We start from the raw sequence: 14,647 nt of genomic DNA, 5'->3' as shown, positions 1-14,647 counted from the left end.
AAACATAAGATAATTCATACTGGAGAGAAACCTTACAAATGTGAAGACTGTGGCAAAGCTTTTAATCGGTCCTCAACTCTTAATAAACATAAGATAATTCATACTGGAGAGAAACCTTACAAATGTGAAGACTGTGGTAAAGCCTTTAACCAATCCTCAACTCTTACTAAACACAGGAAAATTCATACTGGAAAGAAACCTTACAACTATCAAGAATGTGGCAGTGCTTTTAGTCCTTGAACCTTATTAAACAAATAATTCATACTGGAGAGAAACTCTACAAATGTGAAGAATGTGGCAAAGCTTTTAACCAGTTCTCAAGTCTTACTAAGTATTAAATTCATACTGTACAGAAATCCTACAAGTGTGAAAAATATGGCAAAGCCTTTAATAAGCCCTCAATTCTTAACAGACATGAAATAATTTATACTGAAAAGAAACTCCACAAACCAGAAATACTTGACAGTGCTTTTCACAGCACCTCAAACTTTTCTCTTTTTTTTTTTTTTGAGACGGAGTTTCGCTCTTGTTACCCAGGCTGGAGTGCAATGGTGCGATCTCGGCTCACCGCAACCTCCGCCTCCTGGGTTCAGGCAATTCTCCTGCCTCAGCCTCCTGAGCAGCTGGGACTACAGGCACGCGCCACCATGCCCAGCTAATTTTTTGTATTTTTAGTAGAGACGGGGTTTCACCATGTTGACCAGGATGGTCTTGATCTCTTGACCTCGTGATCCACCCGCCTCGGCCTCCCAAAGTGCTGGGATTACAGGCTTGAGCCACCGCGCCTGGCCCGGTCTCGATCTCTTGACCTCGTGATCCACCCGCCTCGGCCTCTCAAAGTGCTGGGATTACAGGCTTGAGCCACCGCGCCCGGCCCCAGCAAACTTTTCTAATCAGAAAAGAAATTATCGTGGTGAGAAGTCCTAGAAATCTGAAGAATGAGACAAGGCCTTTAAATAGTTGTCATACTTGATTTAGGTAAGATAATTTATACTAGATAAAAGGCCTACACGTGTGAACAATGTGGGAAAACTTGTAACCAATGCTCACACTTTATTGTACAGGAAAGAATTTATACTTGAGATAAATTATATAAAGACTGAAAAATCCATTTTCATATCTTACTCATGTCTTACTTGCTCACATCTCATACCACATGCTTACATCTTAACACCAGAGAATTCATACTTAATAAAAGCATTATAAGTGCAATTTCTGTCAAGATTTTTCAGAAAATACAAGCTTTTATAGTGAAAGGTGTTTATTTTGAAGATGAAATTACAAATGTAAAGAGAGTTATACTGCTTTACTTATATCGCAGATCTTATTACAGACATTTTGTTCTAGAGGCAAACTCAAGTAGTTGCTCAAACTTTGTTCTGCATCAGGGGATTTCTATTGAAGAAAAGTTGTGCAGATGTAATAAATTTGGAAAAACACTTTTTCAAAACCTACATCTTAGAAAATAACAGTTTATACTGGAAGATATTTCTGCAGATGCAGTAAAAGTTAAAAAATATATATATATAATTAGGTCTATGCAAATATCAGAGTATTTATGGTAGAAATATATAAGGCACTGACACATCAGATATCCTAAATCAGAGTGCTGAGTACAGAAAATCTAAAACTAAAGTTGGTAGAAAAATTCTTTGCATATAACTTTAAGAGAATCAGAAGGTTTTTTTACAGTTCTTATTACATTGAAAGTATATTTCTTAAAAAATATTACAGATTTTTTGAGAAGTGAATAATGTCATTCAATCCTCAAATTGTTTCCTGTTTCTTCATTTCTATTGGATTCACACGTGAAAGCACGCGATCAATTGTTGCTGCATCAAAGATAGGAGAGATTCTTTTTTGTTTTGTTTTTTTCTTTTGAGAGGGAGTTTTACTCTTTCGCCCAGGCTGGAGTGCAGTGGCGCAATCTCGGTTCACTGCATCCTCTGCCTCTGGGTTCAAGCGGTTCTCTTGCCTCAGCCTCTGAGTCTCTGGGATTACAGATCTGCACCATGACACCCAGCTAATTTTTGTATTTTTAGTAGAGATGGGGTTTCACTATGTTGGCCAGATTGGTCTTGAACTCCTGACCTCGTAATCCACCCACCTTGGCCTCCCAGAGTGCTGGAATTACAGGTGTGAGCCACTGCATCTGGCATTTTTTTTTTTTTTTTAAAGACAGAGTCTTGCTGGAGTGCAGTGACATGACTCAGCTCACTGCAACCTCCATCCCCTGGATTCAGGCAATTTTCCTGTCTCAGCCTCCCAAGTAGCTGGGATTACAGGCACCTGCCACCACACCCAGCTAATTTTTGTATTTTTAATAGAGATGTGGTTTTACCATGTTGGTCAAGCTGGTCTCAAACTCCTGACCTTGTAGTCCACCCACCTGGGCCTCTAGACAAGAAATTCTTTTTTATTAGGTGGGTATTATTTATGATCTTTTCTATAGAAAAGTAAAGACATTAAAATGTAAAATGGACATTGAAAATCTGAGTGGAGAGGCTCTTAAAGGTTAACATAATATTGAGTGATGCATGATGTAGATGTTTAGAGTAATATTCTGCATTGTCATATGAAGACAACATGTTTAAATTAGTATGTTAACTACTTTTATATAATGAAATGCAGTACATTAAAAAATTCTAGATTAATAAAGTTAATACTTTAATTCAACATTTTTACATGTTAAATACTATTGTGCATTCAATGAAGCGTTATTATGCCACAAACTTGAACCTCTTCCACCTTATCCAAGGGTATAGGTAAAAGATCATAACAATATACATAATGGATTAATGTCTCTAGTAATTTTTTTTGCCAGTGGCTTTCAACTGCAAATAAGTTAAAGAATATTATTTCTGTAGGTTAAATTTTTTTCTTTTTTTTTTTTTTTTTAAGATGGGATTTCACCATGTTGGTCAGGCTGGTCTTGAACTCCCGACCTCAGGTGATCTGCCCACCTTGGCCTCCAAAGTGCTTGGATTACAGGCGTGAGCTACCACGCCCGGCCGGGTTAAATTTTTATTGTTTTTAATCATTTAAACTTATTTTAATTCTGGTGGGTACATAATATGATTATATATTTATGCAATATATGGCATATTTTAATAAAGGAATAGAATATGTAATAATATCAGCATTAAGCGAGGCATCCTTCAGTGCTAGCATTTATCCTTTGTTTTACAAACAATCCAATTCTACACTTAAAAACAATTTTTACATGTACAATTTTTATTTACTACAGGGTTATTTTTATGGTCATAATAAAAATTATAGACAAGTATAAATATAATTCATTTTTAAATTTTTAATAAGTGTATTTTCAAATTTCTTATATATTTTTCTTTGAACATGTGGCCTGTCTGCCTGCAAAAACATACAGACTTTTAGTTTTGACTTCTTTTTTTTTTTTTGGGACGGAGTTTCGCTCTTGTTACCCAGGCTGGAGTGCAATGGCGCGATCTCGGCTCACCGCAACCTCCGCCTCCTGGGTTCAGGCAATTCTCCTGCCTCAGCCTCCTGAGTAGCTGGGATTACAGGTACGCACCACCATGCCCAGCTAATGTTTTGTATTTTTAGTAGAGACGGGGTTTCACTGTGTTGACCAGGATGGCCTCGAACTCTTGACCTCGTGATCCACCCGCCTCGGCCTCCCAAAGTGCTGGGATTACAGGCTTGAGCCACCGCACCCGGCCTTAGTTTTGACTTCTATAGAGTTATTAGTCTAAAGACAAACCTTAGGTATAAGAAAATTATGGAATGTGTTTGTGTGAGTATGAGTTTGAAAAGAGCAATATGGGAACAAAAATTACTTTAAGGTGACTACTATAAAACTAAAAAATCTAAAAAAATGCTGAAAGCAAATATATACTTTCTGTTTTGTAATGAATTTATTACTGCAAAATCCATGACTTAACAGTTCTGAATCTTCCCATGCAAATTCTCTGTATTTACGTGCCTAGTATTCATGCTAGACTCCTACTTTTTTTGTTTCTTACATATTTTTTGTTTCTTTTATAGTTTATGAAGTATTCATTATGTGAGATGGTCTGTGATTATAAGAATTTTTATTTTTTATTTATTTATTTATTTATTTTGAGATAAGAGTCTTGCTCTGTTGCCAGGCACCAGGCTGGAGTGCAGTGGCGGGATCTCGGCTCACTGCAACCTCCACCTCCCCGGTTCAAGCAATTCTCCTCCCTCAGCCTCCCCAGTAGCTGGGACTACAAGCGCGTGCCACCATGCCCAGCTAATTTTTGTATTTTTTTAGTAGAGACGGGGTTTCACCGTGTTGGCCAGGATGGTCTTGATCTCTTGACCTCGTGATCCACCCGCCTCGGCGTCCCAAAGTGCTGGGATTACAGGCGTGAACCACTGCCCCCAGCCAAGAATTTTTATAAAATTTAGTACACTCCAAATAATTTTTAGATGTTAATTCCAAAATTAGTGTATTGCTACACTTTATTGAGTTGGTGCACTCCATTTTGTTCTTTTAATGGAGAACAATATATAAGCTTTCTTTAGTGATTGTTCCTTTCACGTTTTATAATTGACATAAGTATTTCTATCTATTGAGTCAATTTGTTCAGCTAAGTACTAGAGAGGCTTCAAAAGTCAGGAGGATTTTTTTTTTTCTTCTTTCTGAGACGGAGTTTCGCTCTTGTTACCCAGGCTGGAGTGCAATGGTGCAGTGGCGTGATCGGCTCACTGCAACCTCCACCTCTCGAGTTCAAGTGATTCTCAGCCTCAGCCTCCTGAGTAGCTGGGATTACAGGCATGCATCATCACACCCAGGTAATTTTTGTTTTGTTTTGTTTTGTTTTAGTAAAGATGGAGTTTCACCATGTTGGCCAGGCTGGTCTTGAACTCCTGGCCTGAAGTGATCCACCCACCTCTGCCCCCTAAAGTGCTGGGATTATAGGCTTGAGTCACTGCACTCAGCAGCTCATGAGGATGTTTTTATATATAAAGGTAGCAAACATAAATTATAGTTTTTGCTGTGTAATAGATGCTCCATAATGATTCGTAAATATTCCTGCTGGAGTTAGTTTGTAACTTCAACTCAGAGAAAGTAATTAATACTTTCACTTAGTTAACATTTTTTGGTGAGATCATGTGACATTATCTTATTTTTCAAAAATCCAAATACATTATTATGAACTGTAGTCACCATGTTGTACAAAAAATCTCTTGAAATTATTTCTCCTATTCGACTGTAATTATGTATTATTTGACAGACATTTTTTCAACCCTCCATTCCAAATACCTTGACATCCGATAGTCAACACTTTACTCTCTAAATCAGTGGGAATAATTTTTTGGAATCCTTGTGTAATTCAAATCATAAGATGTTAATATTTCTGTGCCTGGCTTATTCCAAATAATATAATGTCCTCCAGCTTCATCCCTGTCATTAAAATAGATTTATTTTTATTTATTTATTTATTTTTTTTAGGCCAGGCATGGTGGCTCACATCTGTAGTCCCAGCACTGTGGGAGGCCAAGACAAGTGGATTGCTTGAGCCCACAAGTTTAAGACTAGCCTGGGCAACATGGAGAAACTCGGTCTCTACTAAAAATACCAAAAAAATAAAAATTAAAAAAAAACTCAGCTGGGCATGGTGGTGCAAGCCTTTAATCTCAGCTACCCCAGAGGCTGAGGCATGAGAATCCCTTGAACCAGGGATGCAGAGTTTGCAGTGAACTAAGATCGTTGCACTCCACTCCAGCCTAGGCAACATAGCAAGACTTCATCTCAAAAAAAAAAAAAAAAAGGAATTTTCTCATTTAAATAATAAATAGGCTGGGCACAGTGGCGCATGACTGTAATCCCAGCACTTTGGGAGGCCAAGGTGGGAGAATCACGAGATCAAGAGATGGAGACCATCCTGGCCAACATGGGGAAACCCTGCCTCTACTAAAAATACGAAAAAATTAGCCAGGCGTGGTGACACATGCCTGTGGTCTCAGCTACTTCGGGAGGCTGAGGCAGGAGAATTGCTTGAACCCAGGAGGTGCAGGCTGCAGTCAGCCAAGATCGCACCACTGCACTCCAGCCTGGTGCCTGGTCATGGAGAGAGACTATCTCAAACAAACAAACAAAAATAATAGTAAATAGTATTCCATTGTGTATACCTACCACCTTGTCTTCATTTACATATTAGATGTTGAACTGTTTATTCTATATTTTGACTATTGTGAAAAGTGCTGCAAACAACAGAAGTGCAAATGTTTCTTCATTCTGATATTATTTGTTTTTTATATATATCCAGTAGTGCAATTGCTGTATTACATGGTAGATAAGTTTTTTTGGAAATCTCTATTTTGTTTTTCATAATGGCAGTCCTCATTTACATTCAAACCAAAGTGTGCAAGGATTCCCTTTTCTTCACATTTTTACCAACACTTTTTTCTTTTTAATGCGAGTCATTCTAACAGGAATGAGTTGATATCTCATAGTTTTTATATTTTGGCTTGCCTTTTTGTGATAATAATTGACATCGAGCATTTTCAAATATATCCGTTGGACATATGTATGTCCTTTCTTGAAAAATACTTATTTCAGCTATTTGCTTATTTTTAGTAGTTACTAGTTTTTTAATTGTATTATCATTTGAGTTAATATATTTTTTATATTAACCCCTCATCACATGTATAATTTGCAAATATTTTCATCATTTTAGTTGTCACATTCTGTTGATTGTGTCAGATTCTGCACAGCAGCTTTTTAATTTGAAGTGATGTGACTTATTTATTCTTTTGTGTCCTGGGATATTTAGATTAAATCAAAAAACGTACTGCCCAGACCAGTGTTATAGGGTATTCACTGTATTTTTTGATAATAGTAATTTCAGAGTTTCAGGCCTTAAAGTCGCTAATTTATTTTGAGTTTATTTTTACATATGGTGTTAGAAGAGGGTCTCATTTTTTTTTCTCTGCATGTCAATATAAAGTTTTCTTAACATTATTTAATGAAGATACTGTTCTTTCCCTTTTAAAAAGTCACCTATATTTAAAATCGGTTAGCTGTAAATACATGGATATATTTCTCCTCTTTTTTACTTCTGCTCCATTGACCCAGGTTTCTCTTTTTATTCAAGTACCATACTGTTTTGGTTACCATAGCTTTATAGTATATTTCAAAGTCAGGTAGGGTGATACCTTCAGTTCTTTTCTCTTGATTGCTTTGGCTATTCAGGACCTTTTGTGGTACCATATGAATTTTAGATATACTTATAAAAAATTTCTATGAAGTATGTCACTGGTATTTTGATAAAGGTTGCATTAAACCTATAAAAAATTTTGTGTAATACAAATATTAATAATGCCAGTTCATGGATATTATTCCATTTATGTATTTTTTAATTTCTATAATATTCTTTACAATAGAATATAAAGTGTTTAATAAAATTTAATAAAATGATATAAATTTCAATTTTGGTTAAATTTATATCAAACTATAGTTATTGTAAATGAAATTGATTTTTAATTATTTCATTTGGAGATAGCTTTTTGTTTTTTGTTTTTGTTTTCTTTTTTTTTTTCTTTTGAGACTGAGTTTCACTGTCACCCAGGCTGCAGTGCAGTGGCGCTATCTCAGCTCACTGTAACCTCCTCCACCCGGGTTAAAAATAAATTATTCTGCCTCAGCTCCCGAGTACCTGGGACTACAGCTGCCTGCCACCCACTCAGCTAATTTTTGTACTTTTAGAAGTTACGGGGTTTCACCCTTTTGATCAGGCTGGTCTTGAACTCCTAACCTCATGATTCGCCCACCTCTTCCTCCCAAAGTGCTGGTTTCACAGGCGTGAGCCACCGTGCAAGGTCTGAAGATAGTTATTAATGTATAAAAATACTATCATGGGCCGGGCGCGGTGGCTCACGCCTGTAATCCCAGCACTTTGGGAGGCCAAGGCTGGTGGATCACGAGGTCAAGAGATCGAGACCATCCCGGTCAACATGGTGAAACCCCGCCTCTACTAAAAATACAAAAAATTAGCTGGGCATGGTGGCACGTGCCTGTAATCCCAGATACTCAGGAGGCTGAGGCAGGAGAATTGCCTGAACCCGGGAGGCGGAGCTTGCGATCGCGCCATTGCACTCCAGCCTGGGTAACGAGCGAAACTCCGACTCAAAAAAAAGAAAAAAAAGCTATCATGACTTTTTGGTGGTGCTTTTATATTTTGAAAGTTTTTAATTTGTTTTGTTGTTGTTGTTGTTGTTGTTTGAGATGAATTCTTGGTCTGTTGTTCAGGCTGGAGCGCAGTGGCGTCATCTCAGCTCACTGCACCCTCTGCTTCCCGGGTTCAAATGATTCTGTGGCCTCAGTCTCCCAAGTAGCTGAGTCTACAGACACCCATCACTACACCTGGCTTGCCTCGGCCTCCCAAAGTGCTGGGATTATAGATATGAGCCACCGTGCCCAGCCTGTTTGTTATTTTTAATATTTACGAAAGTTTTAGGCTTTAGTATACTTAAGATTATGTATAGGGATAAAAGAAAATTATACAGGAATAATTTAACTTCCTTTTCTCCAATCTGGATATCTTTGAATTTATTCTCTAGTTTCCCTGTTTGGGACATTCAGTACTATGTTTAGTAACACTGACTAGAGTGGGCACCCTTACTTCATTCTAGCTCTTAAGAGTAAAAGCTAGCAACATATCCCTGTTTAGTACAGTGTTAGCATTTTTTGGTTATATGTGGCACTTATTGGATGAAGTGCATTTGTTTTTTTTTTTTTTTTTTGGGATGGAGTTTCGCTCTTGTTACCCAGGCTGGAGTGCAATGGCACGATCTCGGCTCACCGCAACCTCCGCCTCCCGGGTTCAGGCAATTCTCCTGCCCCAGCCTCCTGAGTCGCTGGGATTACAGGCACGCGCCACCATGCCCAGCTAATTTTTTGTATTTTTAGTAGAGATGGGGTTTCACCGTTTTGACCAGGATGGTCTCGATCTCTTGACCTCGTGATCCACCCGCCTCGGCCTCCCAAAGTGCGGGGATTACAGGCTTGAGCCACTGCGCCCGGCCTGTTTTTTTTTTTTTTTTTTTTTAAATATGGGTTTTCACCATGATGGCCAGGCTGGTCTTGAACTCCTGACCTCAGTTGATCCGCCCACCTCGGCCTGCCAAAGTACTAAGATTACAGGCGTGAGCCACCGCGCCTGGCCAAACTGCATTTGTTTTATACCTAAATTTTTCAGAGATTTATCATAAGGGAATGTTAAATTTTGTTAAACTTCTATTGTGCATTTATTTGTTTTTCTTTTTGCACTCTGCATCTATTTAAAAGTTAGAGATGTGAAATCAAAACTAATACATACAAAAAAATAATCAGAGACTGCTATGAACATCACTATGCCTGCAAACTAGAAAATTTGGAGAAAATGAATAAACTGGAAACACACAACTTTCCAAGATCGAACCAGGAAGAAACAGAACTCTTGAGCAGGGCAAAAATATATAAAATATATAATGAAGTTGAATTAGTAATAAAAAAATACCATCTATAAAAAGGCCTAAATTATATGAAATCACTTCCAAATTTTACTGCATATACAAAGATGAGCTGGTACAAATTCTACTGAATGTTTTTCCAAAAAATCCAGGTGGAATTCCAACCTAACTAATATAAAATCTGCATCTTCTTGATACCAAAGTCTAGTAAAGGCACAACAACAACAAAACTAGGGGCCAATATTTTTGGTGAACATCGAAACAAAAATCCTCCATGAAGTACTAGCAAGCTGAGTCTATGGGGAAACCAAAATGTTATTTTGCCACAATCAGTGAGGATTATATCACTTGTGCAAGTATGTTTCATCATATACAAGTCAATAAGTGTAATTGACCATGTAATTAAAAGCAAAAAATTATATGATTAACACCATGGATGCAGAAAAAGCATTCAAAAAAATCCAATATTTATTCATGAAAATAGTCTCAACAAAGTAGGTATTGATGAAACATACCTCAAAATACTAAGAGCAATGTACGACAAATCCTCCGTTAACATACTGAACAGGCAAAAGCAGCATGCATTTCTCATTAGAATAAAAATAAGACTTTCCACTCTAAACACTCCTATTCAACATAGTTCTGGAATTCCTAGTCAGAGCAATCTAATAAAATAAAGAAATAGGCCGGGCGCGGTGGCTCAAGCCTGTAATCCCAGCACTTTGGGAGGCGGAGGCGGGTGGATCACGAGGTCAAGAGATCGAGACCATCCTGGTCAACATGGTGAAACCCCGTCTCTACTAAAAATACAAAAAATTAGCTGGGCATGGTGGCACGTGCCTGTAATCCCAGCTACTCAGCAGGCTGAGGCAGGAGAATTGCCTGAACCCAGGAGGCGGAGGTTGCGGTGAGCCGAGATCACGCCATTGCACTCCAGCCTGGGTAACAAGAGCGAAACTCCGTCTCAAAAAAAAAAAAAAAAAAGAAAGAAATGGCATCCAAATAGGAAAAGAAGAAATGAAATTATCTTCACTCATGATATAATTCTCTACCTAGAAAACTTTAAAGATTTTACCGGCTGGGTGCGGTGGCTCACGCTTGTAATCCTAGCACTTTGGGAGGCTGAGGTGGGTGGATCACCTGAGGTCAGGAGTTCAAGACCAGCCTGGCCATCATGGTGAAACCCCATCTTTAAAAAAAAAAAAAAAAAAAAAAAAAAGATTTTACCAAAAGACTCCTAAGCTTAAAAATGACTTCAGTGAAGTCTCAGGATACAAAACTGATATACACCAATGAGCAGCATTTCCTTACACCAATAACATCCAAGCTGAGAGTAAAATCAAGTAGTTTTCTTTACAAGAGCCATAAACATTAAAATACATTAAATCAGGGAGGTAGGCTGGGCACGGTGGCTCACACCTGTAATCCCAGCACTTTGGGAGATCAAGGAATATGGATCTTGAGGTCAGGAGACCATATGGATCTTTGAGACCAGGTGGGCCAACGTGGTGAAACCCCAACTCTACTAAAAATACCAAAAACTAGCCAGGAGTAATGGCATGTGAGTGTAGTCCCAGCTAATTGGGAGGCTGAAGCGGGAGAGGTGGGAGAATCACTTGAGCCCGGGAGGTGGAGGTTGCAGTGAGCCGAGACCACACCATTGCACTCCAGCCTGGATGACAGAGCAAGACTCCATCTCAAACAACAACAACAACAAAACACAAACCAGGAAGGTAAAATATCTCTACAAGAACTACAAAACATTACTGAAAGTTAATGAGAGGCAATTCAAATAAATAAACATTCTATGCTCATGGATTTGGAGAATGAATGTAAAATGTCTATGCTACCTAGAGCAGCCTACAAATTGTTATTTTTATCAAACTATCAATTACTTTTTTTTTTTTAGACAGAGTCTTGTTCTGTCGCCTAGGCTGGAGTGCACTGGCCTGATCTCCACTCACTGCAACCTCCACCTCCCAGGTTCAATCGATTCTCCTGCCTCATCCTCCCGAGTAGCTGGCATTACAGATACCCACGACCACATATGACTAAATTTGTATTTATAGTAGGGACAGAGTTTTGCTGTATTGGCCAGGCTGGTCTTGACCTCCTGGTGATCTGTCCATTTCGGCCTCCCAAAGTATTAAGGTTACAGATGTGAGACCCTGCGCCTGGTCCAACCCCATATATATTTCTGGTAACAAAGACAGCACCATGATTTCTTGAATTTTGCCTGGATCTTAATTCATAAAACAAAGGTGAATGCCATTAAAAGGTGTTTAATACACTTCCATCAGAAACAAGAGGCAAGGCAGGCCATGGGGGAGCCTCACAATTGCCATTTATTTCACGCAGGGGCAGGAAAGCAGAGTTCTCAGGGAACTGGGACTATTTCTTTACGACCATGGTGGTTCGAAGGAAAAAACGTGGGGCTCTTCCCTATTGAGTACAAAATAAAATAATGCATGTTACTGTCAGTGGTTGGGAATAAAATAACGTTTCCAGGCTCTTAAGAGCTGCCTGACAAAAAGCATGTAAGCAACAGTGATTGCTGTTATGGCCCTGTGATTCAGTAAGTTTATGGAGCAGTTAAGAATAGGAGTAGCAGATGACAAATGGCCAACACAGAATCTAACTTGTTTAATACCAGTTATCATTAGTGGAAATACTAAATTGCTTCATTATTGTAATTTCTGCTGCTTAAGATGCTTTTAATGAATAAAATCTGCTTTATAATTTGGTACCTGATAACTTCTCTCTGTGAGTTTTGAATTGGCTGACTTAACCAAAATACCAGCTCTTGCCATCTAACTACCATTAAAAGGAACTCATAAGGCTCCTATGTGGTTGATAGTTTCACTTTCAACTTTTTTATTTTATTTATTTATTTTTTTTAAAGACGGGGTTTCACCTTGTTGGTCAGGCTGGTCTTGAACTCCCGACCTCAGGGGATCCGCCCGCCTTGGCCTCCAAAGTGCTTGGATTACAAGCATGAGCCACCACCCCAGGCATTTTTTTTTCAACTTTTTTAAAAAATACATAATTTACCAAAAAAAAATTTTTTTCATGGCTGTTTGAATAGTTGGGCTTTTGCTAATCACTCATAAGCAACAGAATTATATTTTGCAAACTCTAATAGAATACTTAATATTCATATCAAATAACCATGATTATGATGTATGTATCTGGTATAAACAATCTTTTTTGCATATTGAATTGTGCATTTTTTTCTTCCTTGATATGAATGAGATTCACCAGTACCAGTTTTTCCTCTTGTGGTGGCGTAAAGAACTGATTGTCATTTGCATTACCTATTAAAAACCTTCGGCAGCTCATGGTATTATTGACCATATGTTCTAGTGTCTTTTCGCAGATTTAAATATTTTATTGTGGTGTCAATTTAATATTTAGATGTGTGTTACATGTCTGAATAATCTGTAATTAAATTGATCTTTTGTAATGGTGATTGTGATTAGCATGCACTGAAAATACAGGAAAGCAATTATTTTCCTCTTTTTAACTGAAATCACATTTGTAAGTTATGGTACCTATTATCAGCAGTCCATTCATGATTCAATTTATATTTTGTGTATCTGGTTATAAATGTCATACAGCATTCAATTTGGCAAAATAGAAATCTATTTAATTTAAATTTAATGGGGGGGCATATACATGTACTTTAGTTCCTTGAGCCTTAGGAAATTAATTCTACAAATCTTATACAGATATAAATGTATCAGGCTTATTTTTTTGCAAAGCTATAGATATATTTCTTCTGTTTATTAAAATACTATAATTGGTGTTATGTAGATATAGTTGTACATACCAGAATAAAAATGTGAAAATTACAGCTTAATAAATATTTATGGTAAATAAATACAAGATATAAATTATACATCTTTACAAGGTAGTTATTTACAATTGTTTAGAGCTTACCTGGCCAGCCGAGGCCTATCTTCTTCAAGACTGGGCTGAAATTGCACCTGCTTGGTTACAGTCTCCCCTGGGGAGAAATAACCCTAACTGAGAAGAGTCAAAAGAAGAATAATAAATTTTTGGCAGAGAAAGTCTCTGTGTGAAAAAAACAGAGTTGTGTAAAAGAAAACTATGTTTAGTGAAAATCACATCAAGAGGCCGGGCGCGGTGGCTCACGCCTGTAATCCCAGCACTTTGGGAGGCCGAGGCGGGTAGATCATGAGGTCAAGAGATCGAGACCATCCTGGTCAACATGGTGAAACCCCGTTTCTACTAAAAACACAAAAAAAACATTAGCTGGGCGGGGTGGCGCGTGCCTGTAATCCCAGCTACTCAGGAGGCTGGGGCAGGAGAATTGCCTGAACCCAGGAGGTGGAGGTTGCGGTGAGCCGAGATCGCGCCATTGCACTCCAGCCTGGGTAACAAGAGCGAAACTCCGTCTCAAAAAAAAAAAAAGAGAAAATCACATCAATAAATTTCCCCACAGGTTTTTTTTTTTTTTTTTTTTAGATTGAGTCTTGCTCTATCACCCAGGCTGGAGTTCAATGGCACAATCTCAGCTCACAGCAACCTCTGCGTGCTGGGTTCAAGTGATCTCCTGCCTCAGCCCCCTGAGTAGCTGGAATTACAGGTACACGCCCGAATAATTTTTGTATTTTCAGTAGAGATGGGGTTTCCCCATGTGATGGTCTCAAACTCCTGACCTCATGATCCACCTACCTCGCCTCCCAAAGTGCTGGGATTACAGGCATGAGCCACTGAGCTACCTACCACAGTTATTTTTAAGAAAATAAATTTTATTAGGCCGGGCGCGGTGGCTCAAACCTGTAATCCCGGCACTTTGGGAGGCCGAGGCGGGTGGATCACGAGGTCAAGAGATCGAGACCATCCTGGTCTACATGGTGAAACCCCGTCTCTACTAAAAATACAAAACATTAGCTGGGCATGGTGGTGCGTGCCTGTAATCCCAGCTACTCAGGAGGCTGAGGCAGGACAATTGCCCGAACCCGGGAGGCGGAGGTTGTGGTGAGCCGAGATCGCGCCATTGCACTCCAGCCTGGGTAACATGAGTGAAACTCCGTCTCAAAAAAAAAAAAAGAAAAGAAATTTTATTTAACTAAAAAATTGCCACAAAAAGAACAGAATATCTAGGAATACAGCAAACCAGGGAGATAAAAGCTTTCTTTCTTTCTTTTTTTTTTTTTTTTTT

The 14,647-nt window shown here is 38.5% G+C and overlaps 2 protein-coding genes across 2 annotated transcripts in view; one reads left to right on the top strand and one right to left on the bottom strand.

Moving 5' to 3' along the window:
* Positions 1-14,647, bottom strand: part of LOC116543866 (zinc finger protein 429-like) — a 785,602-nt gene that overhangs the window by 167,626 nt on the left and 603,329 nt on the right. The gene's annotated exons all lie outside the window — the stretch shown is intronic.
* The window catches only part of LOC116543879 (zinc finger protein 726-like), an 86,306-nt gene that overhangs the window by 35,520 nt on the left and 36,139 nt on the right, over positions 1-14,647 (top strand). The window contains 1 exon segment of the mRNA XM_032269836.1: positions 1-205. This exon segment is cut by the window's left edge and continues 1,229 nt beyond it. Within this exon segment, the coding sequence (XP_032125727.1) occupies positions 1-205 (205 nt within the window).

Source organism: Sapajus apella, unplaced genomic scaffold (genome assembly GCF_009761245.1).
Source record: "Sapajus apella isolate SASKATOON/1434 unplaced genomic scaffold, GSC_monkey_1.0 scaffold199, whole genome shotgun sequence".
NCBI lineage: Eukaryota > Metazoa > Chordata > Mammalia > Primates > Cebidae > Sapajus > Sapajus apella.
Note: the sequence above shows the minus strand (reverse complement) of the source record. Positions and strands in the feature narration are given on the sequence as shown.